Source organism: Acipenser ruthenus, chromosome 2, assembly GCF_902713425.1.
Source record: "Acipenser ruthenus chromosome 2, fAciRut3.2 maternal haplotype, whole genome shotgun sequence".
NCBI classification, from domain to species: domain Eukaryota; kingdom Metazoa; phylum Chordata; class Actinopteri; order Acipenseriformes; family Acipenseridae; genus Acipenser; species Acipenser ruthenus.
This window is the reverse complement of record NC_081190.1, coordinates 91,587,015-91,599,781: the sequence shown is the minus strand read 5'-3', so window position 1 is coordinate 91,599,781 and position 12,767 is coordinate 91,587,015. Positions and strand designations below refer to the sequence as shown.

Here is a 12,767-nt window from a genome sequence, read left to right as displayed (position 1 = left end):
AAAGCAGCTCAATCCGACACAGCACCATTGACTCACAATAGAAAATCTCCTGAGCTCTCTATATCCCACAACCCTTTGCACACAGAGTGATGGAGGTCCCGATAGAGAATCGGTGGAGTTGAGTATCTTGTAATAGAATATCTGTTTCGGTATAAACCAGCTTACACATGGACAGGTATATAGCAACAGTATTGGTCAGTATAAAGTTTAGACATTGTTAGGAAAACAGAGTTCACAAAGTTCTACGTTTGGGTGCTACGTTTGTTGTGTCTGTAGGGAAAAACAGATTGACATTGTTTTTGATCAAAAACACTCATTTATTTTCACATAAGGTGTTTATTTTACACGCTGTGTTATTTTTCTGGAGCTCTGCATCGAATAAAATTACGAATTACACAAACGCTCAGTTATTTTTTATTCATCACCAATTTAAGAACTGTATCAGTGCACTTTTAATTGGACAATGTAATTTTCACTATATTCTGAATTTTTTTTTATTTAATTTTTTTTATTACTTTTCCCTGGACTTGCCACATTTGATCTCATCAGATAAAAAAAAAACAGTGGTTCTGGTACTGTAATTTGTAAGAAAAAAACAAGCAAAGCAGATACATAAATAAATAGTTAAGAACATAAGAAAGTTTACAAACGAGAGGAGGCCATTCAGCCCATCTTGCTCGTTTGGTTGTTAGTAGCTTATTGATCCCAGAATCTCATCAAGCAGCTTCTTGAAGGATCCCAGGGTGTCAGCTTTAACAACATTACTGGGGAGTTGGTTCCAGACCCTCACAATTCTCTGTGTAAAAAAGTGCCTCCTATTTTCTGTCCTGAATGCCCGTTTATCTAATCTCCATTTGTGACCCCTGGTCCGTGTTTCTTTTTTCGGGTCAAAGAAGTCCCCCTGGGTTGACATTGTCTATACCTTTTAGCATTTTGAATGTTTGAATCAGATTGCCGCGTAGTCTTCTTTGTTCAAGACTGAATAGATTCAATTCTTTTAGCCTGTCTGCATACGACATGCCTTTTAAACCCGGGATAATTTTGGTTGCTCTTCTTTGCACTCTTTCTAGAGCAGCAATATCCTTTTGTAACGAGGTGACCAGAACTGAACACAATATTCTAGGTGAGGTCTTACTAATGCATTGTAAAGTTTTAACATTCCTTACCAGTTTTTTTTTTTAATAAATGTGTAGCACTTTATGCTTTTGTAATATATATTAAATATTTAAAGCAAGGTCAGTCATTTATTACAAACCCCGGGTCTCTGCAATGACCAGTTATATAAAGCAGCTTTAAACCTGTGTTTATGGCCAGTCATAGGATGCACTTTTGAAAAACATGTTTAATATAAAATGAAAACAAAGATATTATTTATGATAAAAATTCAATGTTTTTAGAGAATTTATGCTTTCAAACCAGCACTGTTTTACTATTTTGCAAATTGGGAGCACACGCATGTACTTCAGAGGATCCAACAAAAATTAGTTTCAGTTTAATTTGTCATATTACATTCTAATACTTTAAATTCCAGAAAAGACAAAAAACATGTTTTATATATGTAGATTTATTTTGGTAACAAAAAATCAACATCAGCGTCATTCAGTGTTGAAATCCAATATATATCGCAATACATATTGCAATATTGTCTTCAGTATTGCAATACACATCATCAGTCCCAATACCCACCCCTAAAGAGAACTGTGAAGAATTATATTAATGAATGTACTAGAGTTCTGTGATGCCTCATTTAGGGAGTATCGATACAATACCATGCACAGTATCATGATATTCAATACTATCGCGATACTTTGGATCTCATGTCCATTACATGTAAAATGGCTGCCAAATTCCTTTTCTTGCAAAGTGCAAAATGCATAAGAGGCACAGTTACCGTAAAACCTCAAATAATCGCCGGTCTCCAGTACTTGCCAGGTCTCTGATAAGCGCTGGGGCTGCTGGGAAATATGGTAAATAGACGCCGGGTCTCTATTAAACGCTGGGTTAATAATAATAATATAATGCGCTTCATATTGAATGTTCCAGCCAATACACACACATGACTGGACAGCGAGCTTTACCAGTTTGTTTTTCAACAGCGATGAAGAGACCCCGAGGCTCAGGATGAATGATAAGAAAACTGAATTTAATTTATTTTAAAAGTTACACGTTTCAGGTTTTTATGACGTTATTCATTTTAAAACCAGTTGTGAAGCTTTTCTGAGCGTGCTGGAAGTAAAATACAAACTTGTTTTCTGATATTAACAGGGTTGGATTTGTGTATTTGTACATGTTTATTTTTTTGTATGAATATTCATAATTTCCTCCTTTTCCAGCGTTCTTATTTATCAATGTACACATTATAAAAACAAGTTAGTCACTTTTGCTTTGATTTTGTGATAAAACTGATACTTGTGTTGATTTTATTGTGAATCTTTAAACAGTTTGAAGCATTTTTGAGTGTGCTGTAGGCCAACAGTATGAACTTATTTTTCGTATCAACACAGTATTTCATGCGGTTGTTTTGCAATGAAGATTTGTTAATTGGTTAATTTTTAATCGATTGTCCATGCTTACCAGTGTACACATTTTGAGGCTGAACAATAAATATAATATGTGTTAATAAAGCATGATACTTATTGCTTTTATTAATTTTAAAACCATGTTTGTTTCTTTATTGTGCTGCAAGCCTACCTTAATACATGCTTGTGTTCCGATATTTACAGGGCTGTCTTTAGTGGATTTTACTGTTTTTGTTATTATTACAATACAAACTGTTATTACCCACTGACACAACCTTTAATGACGTTGCTCGAATGTTGTAATTTACTTATGTCATTTCTATAAGGTTGTGAGCAGGCAGCTTTTTCATGATTGCATCTGAAGTATTTGCAGATGTTACTGATCTTGCATAATAAACGCAGAGTCTCAAATAGGCGCCGGGGCTACTGGCAAATATTGTAAATAAAGTTTTACTGTAATAATGCTACAGCATGGTGGAATGCTTGCTGTTTATACAGTGTGTGTGTGTATATATATATATATATATATATATATATATATATATATATATATATATATATATATATATATATATAAAGATATATATATATACAGTGCCTTGCAAAAGTATTCAGACTCCTGACCAATTCTCTCATATTACTGAATTACAAATGGTACATTGAAATTTCGTTCTGTTTGATAGTTTATTTTAAAACACTGAAACTCAAAATCAATTATTGTAAGGTGACATTGGTTTTATGTTGGGAAATATTTTTAAGAAAAATAAAAAACTGAAATATCTTGCTTGCATAAGTATTCAATCCCCACACATTAATATTTGGTAGAGCCACCTTTCGCTGCAATAACAGCTTTAAGTCTTTTGGGATAAGTATGTACCAGCTTTGCACACAGTGTCGGAGTGATTTTGGCCCATTCTTCTTGGCAGATTTGCTCCAGGTTGTTCAGGTTGGTTGGACGACGCTTGTGGACCGCAATTTTCAAATAGTGCCACAGATTCTCAATGGGATTGAGATCAGGACTTTGACTGGGCCACTGTAGGACATTCACCTTTTTGTTCTTGAGCCACTCCAATGTTGCTTTGGCCTTGTGCTTGGGATCATTGTCCTGCTGAAAGGTGAATTTCCTCCCAAGCTTCAGTTTTTTAGCGGCCTGAAGCAGGTTCTCTTGCAGTATTTCCCTGTATTTTGCTCCATCAATTCTTCCTTCAATTTTAACAAGATGTCCAGTCCCTGCTGATGAGAAGCATCCCCACAGCATGATGCTGCCACCACTATACTTCACTGTAGGGATGGTGTGTCTTGAGGCATGGGCAGTGTTAGGTTTGCGCCACACATAGCGCTTTGAGTTTTGGCCAAAAAGCTCTGTCTTGGTCTCATCTGACCACAAAACCTTTTCCCACATCGCAGCTGGGTCACTCTCATGCTTTCTGGCAAACTCCAGACATGCTTTCAGATGGTACTTTTTGAGTAACGGCGTCTTTCTTGCCACCCTCCCATACAGGCCAGTGTTATGCAGAGCTCTTGATATGGTTGACTGGTGCACCATTACTCCACTCCCATCCACTGAACTCTGTAGCTCCTTCAGAGTGATTGTTGGCCTCTCTATGGCTTCTCTCACAAGTCTCCTTCTTGTTTGAGTGCTGAGTTTTGAGGGACGGCCTTTCCTTGGCAGTGCCTGGGTGGTGTGATGCAGCTTCCACTTCCTGATTATTGATCCAACTGTGCTCACTGGGATATCCAAACACTTGGATATTATTTTGTACCCTTTCCCTAATCTATGCATTTGTATTACTTTAGCTCTAACTTCTGTGGAATGCTTTTTGGTCTTCATTTTCCTTCAGATTCAAAGCCTGACCAATGATCCTTCAATTTCTTTCATCAGTGTAAACTGGGAGCTTCCACAGCACAGGGGTTGAATACTTATGCAGGCAAGATATTTCAGTTTTTTATTTTTCTTAAAAATATTTCCCAACATAAAACCAATGTCACCTTACAATAATAGATTTTGAGTTTCAGTGTTTTAAAATAAAATATTAAAACAGAACACAATTTCAGTGTACCATTTGTAATTCAGTAATATGAGAGAATTGGTCAGGGGTCTGAATACTTTTGCAAGGCACTGTGTGTGTGTGTGTGTGTGTGTATATATATATATATATATATATATATATATATATATATATATATATATATATATATATATTTATAATGGGCTTCAGTGAGTTACAGGAAAATAATTCCATCTGGGGTTTCTATGACATCATAAATTACGAGACTGAAGGTCGAGTCGTTTATAAACTGTCACAGAAACCCGAGATGGGATTGTTTTCCTGTAACTCACTGAAGAGACCCATCTATTTATTTTGATTTTTTTATAATACTTGGATACTCTTGTGATGCCAATATTAAAGAATACGCGGTTCAGCATCAGTATATTTGGGTTTTTTTAAATGCAGTGTTTCAGTGCGGTACAGACTTTCTATGTCGTTATCCGTTAGTGCTTCAGCTTTATTTGGATGATCACCTTCACCTTGTTTTAATTTCCCGTTCCTCTCCAGTTTCTCTGAGAAGTGAATGTACCAGCTTTACATCATGTGTTTATTTTTTATTTTTTAACGTATTGTCATTTTGTTGATCATTAATACACATTTCTGTACTGTGGGTGTTGTCGAGTGATTGAAAATGAGACATTGTGTTTGAATTGAAAGTGATGGTCTCGGAGTCGAGTGGATCAAAGTTCAAGTATAATTCTAGAGGAATTATCACTTTTTGACGTCACTGCAAATATAGCCTTCATCCATGTATTTATTGTATTATTTCTCTCTCTCTCTCTCTCTCTCTCTCTCTCTCTCTCTCTCTCTCTCTCTCTCTCTCACTCTCTCTGAGAGAGGGAAAATATATATAATTTCTGATCAAAGCAAGTTCCAGTGTATTCAAAGGTCATTGCCGCCGATTATAAAATGTAATTAAAACTGGTAAGAAAGCGCAACACTTAGTGTAAAAAGACACAATTTTCTTTATTTCTTACATATGAAAAGATTACTCAGGCATTTTGGCCAGCTTCAGATACTCCAATTACAAGGAATCTCTTAATTAAAAACAGGGGTATCTTAGAAGTTCCCTAAAACTATGAGCAAGGAATGAAAAAAATGAAGCACTGATGTGGAAGCTGATTTACAGTCACTTCAGAAATGGCTTGATGAGGTTCTTGCTTGGATCAATAAACAACCAAATGAGCAAGATGGGCCAAGTGGACCGCTTTCAACCAGATTGCTGTTGCCATCTGGCTGAAATCCAAAATAGTTCCACATTAAGCTTCTCTCCAGCATTCACCATGACTGCTGCAGTAATTGAATTTTCCCAGAACGCGCAGGGTAGTTGGTCACTTCCACTAAGCGGAAATGAGTAAGCTTAGTTCATATTGTTTTAAAAGCTAAAAAAGAAAAAAAAAACATTGTGAAGGACACTACAGATAATCACAGCAATAAAATAAGGGAAAAAACAGCAGTTCAGAATTAATCCAAGCACCAATATTGGAGCCCTGGAAAATCAGTAATTTGAAATCGTAATCTCAAAAACGCAGTATTTCAATCCAATTGTGTTGAACCTCACTGTGACCGTCCATCTGTATTATGTTGTATTTCCTAGTTCTATAAGAAAATGTGTCCTACAATTCACCCAAATATCACCCATCACTGAAATCATTAAAACAATATTTTTGTTTGTCAACTATCACCTCTCAGTTTATTTAGTGTATTTCTTTCAGTAAAAATGTATAGAACTTCAGGAAGTAGGTGTTATTACAATCTACCACTGTTAAGATCAGTTGAAAAAAAAAAAAAAAAAACACTCACATGAATTTATTAATTTTTAATAAATGGAGTTTATTTTTTATTTATTTGTATTTATAAAAAGTTTTGTTTTTATAAAAAGTTTGTGTTAACTCTTTGGGGTTCTAGAAGTTGCCATGTCAAAACTTAAAAAAAACATATGCATTATTACATAGATGCAAAGATTGAAAACTTAAAATGGTACAAGTATGCATGCAGTGGCGGAAGGGGTTACAGTTAATAAAGTAATACAATGATACTGTACAGGGAGCTGGCACTGGTAAGTGGCCGCCTCTCATTTATGCATTCCCCTTTTGCTGGGGCACTGGGGAGAGTTTGTACATTCAGACTGGCAAACCCATTTGAGAGGAGGTAGGTTTCATGTGTCCTCATGTTTCCACTGTGTTTTTAAATCATATTAAGAGTTGGTTTAAGAAGTCATAAAATCACCTAGGTTGGGGGCTGGGCGGGGGTTGGGTGCGAGAAACACAAGGCAAGGTTTGTAATAAAATGCACCATGTGTGTATGTGATGGTGAACCAAGGAATAAAGTTAAACCTGTGAAACATCCACCCTCCGTCCTCTAACTTTGCTGTTCTTGTTTCTTTAGCAACTCCTGCGTGAGATGCAGCAGATGGCCAGTCGCCCCTTCGCCACTATCAACGTTGCCTTGGAAACAGACGAGGAGCCACCTGACCTCATTGGTGGGAGTATCAAGGTATGGCTCAGGGTCATGTTGTGGTTTGAATGTTTAGAATGTTTTGTCGTTGACATTCAGACTGAGATCTACACTCTTGACATAGTTAAGTGTAGTTGCTACTAATGTGTTCTAATGGGGACATGTTATAATTAGGCTCTAAACACAGTAATTACACGTGTGGATGTGTTATTACAATGCACCAGCATGCTGTATTACAAAATGAAACATGTTGGCTGCTGCTGGTGTCTTGTAATTGCACTGTATTAACAAAGATGGTTATGTATTAGCAATGTAATTACTGTGTAATCACACAAGCAATTGCATTGTTATCATATTGTAGTAAAAAACATGTAATGTAAAATGTTTTTAAGCCATTTTTAAGCATTGAAAAAGGATGGCACCTAAATCCATGCTCACTCAATGAGTATTAACCACCCTACTTAAAATCCATTGGGGGGAAACCAGAAACAGATACCATGAAACCACTGGCACGGAAGTTCTAGACGAGAGCTTGAGTCCTGCACAACGCATTGATATAGCCATTATCTAATTCCATGGTAATGCAATTAACACACCGCACTTTCAGGGGGAATTACTGTCATTTCAAACCGATTTTAAATGAGTCTTTGCAGAGAACATCATTATTAGGGCCCTGCGTTTTTCTTTTTTTTAAACCTGCAATTGTCCTAAACCTCCAGATGCCTGTGTAGCCACTCCAGCTAAATTGATCAAAATAATAATTAAGTAATCAACCCCTAAAATCCTGGTTAATTAGAAAACACCCCTAATTATGTGGTAGAAGTATTGCCATTCTAGAAAGCTTACCTCAAGACTGTTTTAGAACAAATAGATGCACCAACGAACTCGAAAAGCATTTCTTATCGCACGCAGCAATATACACCTGGTGTGCTGCACACTCATGGATATAACTTATCTTGAAAGCCGTAACATTTAATAAAGTTGCAGAATTAATAAATACATACCGAGCACTGGCAAGAGTTGCACGGCACAGATGGCAGAGTAAGCAAACTGTTTAAACTTTTGTAAAAAATGTATGAGTTACTACAACTCTGATCAACAGAGAATAAAACCACATTTTATTCAACCAGTTCACAAGTTTCTAAAGGCAATAAGGATTTTTAACCCACAGCATGTTTTGTAGATTGGATAAAGAACCCCTCCCAATAGATTGCAGTACAGGGTTTGATGCTTACTGTAAATCAGAAATGGAGGGATATTATATTTCGCAAAAGAAAACAGTAGTGAAATTTCCTTGAAATTTTGAAGAAATGCAGAACTATTTCCCAATTTAGCAAGAAAAGCTAAGATATATTTGTCAGTTGTTCCCAATTCTGTGGATACTGAAAGAAGTGTTTCTTGAAAAACAGGGCTGTTTTCGGGTATTTAGTCATACAGACCGTGGCTTGCACAAAATCTTGTAGCTCCTCAACAGCAGAAGATATTTGAAATCCTGATAACATTTTGCAGCTGTAACCTCCTAATATTTTTTTATATCTAACTTAGAAAAGGGTCGAAATTGGCAGTTTAAAAAAATATATATTATTATTTATTATTTATTTTGTTTTTGTTTTTTTTTTGGGGGGGGGGGGGGGGGGCATGGCTTATATTTAAAAAAAAGTAAATACATTTCACAACAAAATACATTATTTCATTGGAAACAGCTACTTGATGCCTTTCTGTGGATATATTGGGTTTTAATTTCTGATTTAAGGTTGCCAAACAACAAGCGCTAAAACACAGTGGTCATTATTCCGTATATGGTCTTTCTATTAAGGCAGGAAAGGGTTAAGGAGTGCATAAAATAAGTGAGCGTCTTCATACTGTCTGAATGGTAACCTCACATTAAAATTGCAGTCTAAAAAATAGAATTAATTTCAAATAATATTACTTGTGTGACTAAAGCATTGTATCATTACCTCTGACCCAGCTCAATGCCTAACCTTGAAAAAGCAGTGGTTTACATTTGAGAGATCATCTTCATATTCTGTACCTTAATTGCATGACATTTTTTTTTTTTATTATTAGTGCACATAGTGTCTTTTACTGTGGTTTTGTGCATCAAAACATTAAATATAAGGTCAAGGTCATATCAGCCAATTTTCTGTTTTGCAGTTAAAACTTGTGTGTTTCTTAGTATTTTAGGGAAATAATCAATTTTGTGATTTAGTTGACATGTGACTGTTTTAGAAAGATAGAGCAGAGAGCTGTTCTTACCCCTTTGCTCTGGTTGTGTATTCCGACCAAATAACGAGCCAAAAGGCATTGAGATAACTCATCATTCATTACTGTGTCTTATCGACTGGTGAGATTGTTGCATTATACTGAGAGAGTGAAAAAACACGTAGGGGTCACCGGTTTTTTACAATCTTTTTTTTGTTGGTTTGTTTTTACCTACAGTAATACTAGTACCATCCAGGTGGAATAAAAAATGTAATCTAGAGTGACACTGTCTACTTTTGTTGCAATATTATGGTGTGTGCGTGTATATATGTGTGTGTGTGCATTAGGGCTGTCAGTTAAGCCTCCAAATAGCAATCGATTAATTGGACACACAAAATCGTATCATTCGAATAAATATCGATGATTGTACCGCCCACATACATTTTCACTCCATTCCTCTCCTCCCAACGTGATTATTTTAATAACACTGCAGTTAAGTAAAAGCTTGTGAATGCGAGGGGTAATTACGCCTTGGTAGCATCAGGAGAAAAAATGTAATCTATATAAACTAGACACGAGTTTATGAAAAACGTCTTTTTTTTTTATCCAGTGACAGCTGCAGCATCACGGATTGCATTCATTATATAACAGTTCATTTTGAAACTCCAAAGAAGTGCAAACTATGTCCAGTCAGTTTTCTTCAATGTGCACAATTTATTTACAGGCTTGTTTGCCAGGAATACAAGCCTGTCGGCCTGCTCTGGATTCAAGGCAACACGCTTATTTACAAAACATTTTCAAAACTGATTCGCTGGTGGGATGGGTCCAGCAAATCAGATGCTAGTTAACACGAGCAGGAAAAGAAGAGCACGCCCCCTGCTTGTCTGGCAGAAATACTGTAAATAGCAAGGCAGGGCGTTTGGTTCAGTTTCGTTGATAAACCATTAAAATGCATTAATATATATATATATATATAATATATATATATATATATATATATATATATATATATATATTCATTTATCTACACATCCTACCCCACAACTTCCAAGTGAAAAAAATATTCTAGAAATTTGTAGAAAATTAATTAAAAATAAAAATTAGCTTGGTTGGATAAGTGTCCACCTCCCTTGTAATAGCAATCCTAAATTATCTCAGGTGTAACCAATCGCCTTCAAAATCACACACCAAGTTAAGTGGCCTCCACCTGTGTTAAATTGTAGTGAATTCACATTATTTCAGGATAAATTCAGCAGTTCCTGTAGGTTCCCTCTGCTGGGTAGTGCATTTCAAAGCAAAGACTCAACCATGAGCACCAAGGCTATTTTAAAAGAACTCTAGGACAAAGTTGTTGAATGGCACAGATCACGGAATGGGTATAAAAAAATATCAAATGCCTTGAATATCCCTTGGAGCACAGTCAAGATGATTATTAAGAAGTGGAAGGTGTATGGCACCACCAAGACCCTGCCTAGATTAGGCCGTCCCTCCAAACTGGATGAATGATCAAAGAGGCTACCAAGAGGCCAAAGGCAACTTTGCAAGAGCTACAGGATTTTATGGCCAAGACTGGTCAAAGTGTGCATATGACAACAATATCCCAAGCACTCTACAAATTTGGCCTGTATGGTAGGGTGGCAAGAAGGAAGCCATTACTCAAGAAAACCCACCTTGAATCCTGTTTTGAAGTATGCAAAAAAACACTCAGGAGATTCTGTAGCCATGTGGGAAAAACTTTTGTGGTCTGATGAAACTAAAATGGAATTTCTTGGCCTAAATGCAAAGTGTTATGTTTGGCACAAACCCAACACGCATCACCCAAAGAACACCATCCCTACTGTGAAGCATGGTGGTGGCAGCATCATGTTATGGGGGTGTTTCTCATCGGCAGGGACTGGGGCACTTGTCAGGATAGAAGGGAAAATTAATGGAGCAAAGTACAGAGAAGTCCTTGAGGAAAACCTGCTGCCCTCTGCAAGAAAGCTGAAACTGGGACGGAAGTTCACCTTTCAGCATGACAACGACCCAAAGCACACAGCCAAAACTACACTGGAGTGGCTAAGGAACAAAAAGGTAAATGTCCTTGAGTGGCCCAGTCAGAGCCACGACCTAAATCCAATCGAAAATTTGTGGCATGACTTGAAGATTGCTGTCCACCAACGCTCCCCAAGGAACTTAACAGAGCTTGAACAGTTTTTTAAGGAAGAATGGTCAAATATTGCCAAATCTAGGTGTGCAAAGTTGACCTATCCCAACAGACTCACAGCTGTAATTGCTGCCAAAGGTGCTTCCACCAAGTATTAACTCAGGGGGGTGGAGACTTATCCAATTATGATCTTTCAGTTTTGTATTTTTAATATATAATTTTTCTCAATAAAAACTTTTTTCCTCTTAACAGTGTGGAGTATGGTGTGTAGATAAGTGGAAAAAAATCCTCATTTAAATGCATGAAACTCTGAGGCACTGACACAACAAAATGTGAAAAAAGTTCAAGGGGGTGTAGACTTTCTATAGGCACTGTATATATATATATACACTACTCTGGTGCATTATGAGCATCAACAATTTACTCAAAGCCTCCACTCGTGTTTTTTACTATTATAAGAACCTCAACTTGCATAAAGAAGGAAAAACATTGAGTGAAATAGCTTGCATCACTTGATTTTCAAGTTGTGGTATCTGAAGCATAATCATCATCTGTAATTGACAAACCCAGGACTGGAAGACCCAAAAAGCTGTCTAACAAGGATGAGCAATACTTGAAGATAATATCCTTAAGGAATAGAAAGAAGACAAGTGTTGAATTGACAACAGAACTGGCAGAAGGCACAGGTGTTGTTGTCCATCAAATCAACAGTACGAAGGTCACTTTTGAAATCAGGACTTAAAATATGTGTTGCAGTAAGAATACCTCTGTTAAGAAAGGGGAACAAGGGCTCCCGAGTGGCGCATCCAGTAAAAGCACTTGCGTAGAGTGCAGGATGCGCCCTATAGTCTGGACGTCGCGAGTTCGAGTCCAGGCTTTTCCTTTGCCGACCGAGGACAGGAGCTCCCAGGGGGCGGCGCTCAATTGGCCTAGCGTCGACCGGGGGGAGGGAGGGTTAGGTCGGCCAGGGTGTTCTCGGCTCACCGCTCACCAGCGACCCCTGTAGTGTGGCCAGGCGCCTGCGGGCTTGCCTGTAAGCTGCCCGAGAGCTGCGTTGTCCTCCGACGCTGTAGCTCTTGGGTGGCTGCATGGTGAGTCCGCAGTGTGAAAAAAAGCAGTCAGCTGACGGCACACGCTTCGGAGGACAGTGTGTGTTCGTCTTCACCCTCCCGAGCCAGCGCAGGGGTGGTAGCGGTGAGCTGAGCATAATAAAATAATTGGCCATTCCAAATTGGGAGAAAAATAATAAAAATTATTGACAACGACTAAATTAAAAAAAAAAAAGAAAGGGGAACAAGACTAAAAGGCTAAAATATGCACAACAACACAGAAATTGGACTATGGAACAATGGTCAAAGGTGTAGTATGTTTTGAAGTGTTAATGGTACATGA

General features: G+C 37.4%; 1 protein-coding gene across 1 annotated transcript in view; it reads left to right on the top strand.

The window, feature by feature from the left end:
- The window catches only part of LOC117409042 (attractin-like), a 184,420-nt gene that overhangs the window by 157,016 nt on the left and 14,637 nt on the right, over positions 1-12,767 (top strand). Inside the window, exon 27 of the mRNA XM_034014569.3 lies at positions 6,959-7,066. Within this exon, the coding sequence (XP_033870460.3) occupies positions 6,959-7,066 (108 nt within the window). The remainder of the gene's footprint in view (positions 1-6,958; positions 7,067-12,767) is intronic.